A 229-nucleotide genomic window follows, 5' to 3' on the forward strand; every position below is an offset into this window, starting at 1 on the left:
GGGGGGGGGGGGGGGGCTGAACCACCGCTACCTGTGCTGCAGCGGGTGCTTCCCCAGGGGCGCAGCCACCAGCACGGCTCTCTGGGCCCTGCGCCGCCGCGGTGCCGCTGCCTGCGGCTGGGCCAGCGCAGCCCCCTGCTACGGGAGCGGGGCATCAGGGCAGGGTCCCCAGACCCCGCTGCCCCGGGCAGGGCAGGGCAGGGCAGGGCACGAGGGGCACGCTCCGCCC

At 79.0% G+C, this 229-nt stretch overlaps 1 protein-coding gene across 1 annotated transcript in view; it reads right to left on the minus strand.

Moving 5' to 3' along the window:
• Positions 1-229, minus strand: part of EIF4E1B (eukaryotic translation initiation factor 4E family member 1B) — a 7,420-nt gene that overhangs the window by 6,634 nt on the left and 557 nt on the right. Inside the window, exon 2 of the mRNA XM_019505948.1 lies at positions 32-135. Coding sequence (XP_019361493.1) covers positions 32-135 — 104 coding nt within the window. The remainder of the gene's footprint in view (positions 1-31; positions 136-229) is intronic.

Source organism: Gavialis gangeticus, unplaced genomic scaffold (genome assembly GCF_001723915.1).
Source record: "Gavialis gangeticus isolate Ggan-Ray unplaced genomic scaffold, GavGan_comp1, whole genome shotgun sequence".
In the NCBI taxonomy this organism is placed as follows: domain Eukaryota; kingdom Metazoa; phylum Chordata; order Crocodylia; family Gavialidae; genus Gavialis; species Gavialis gangeticus.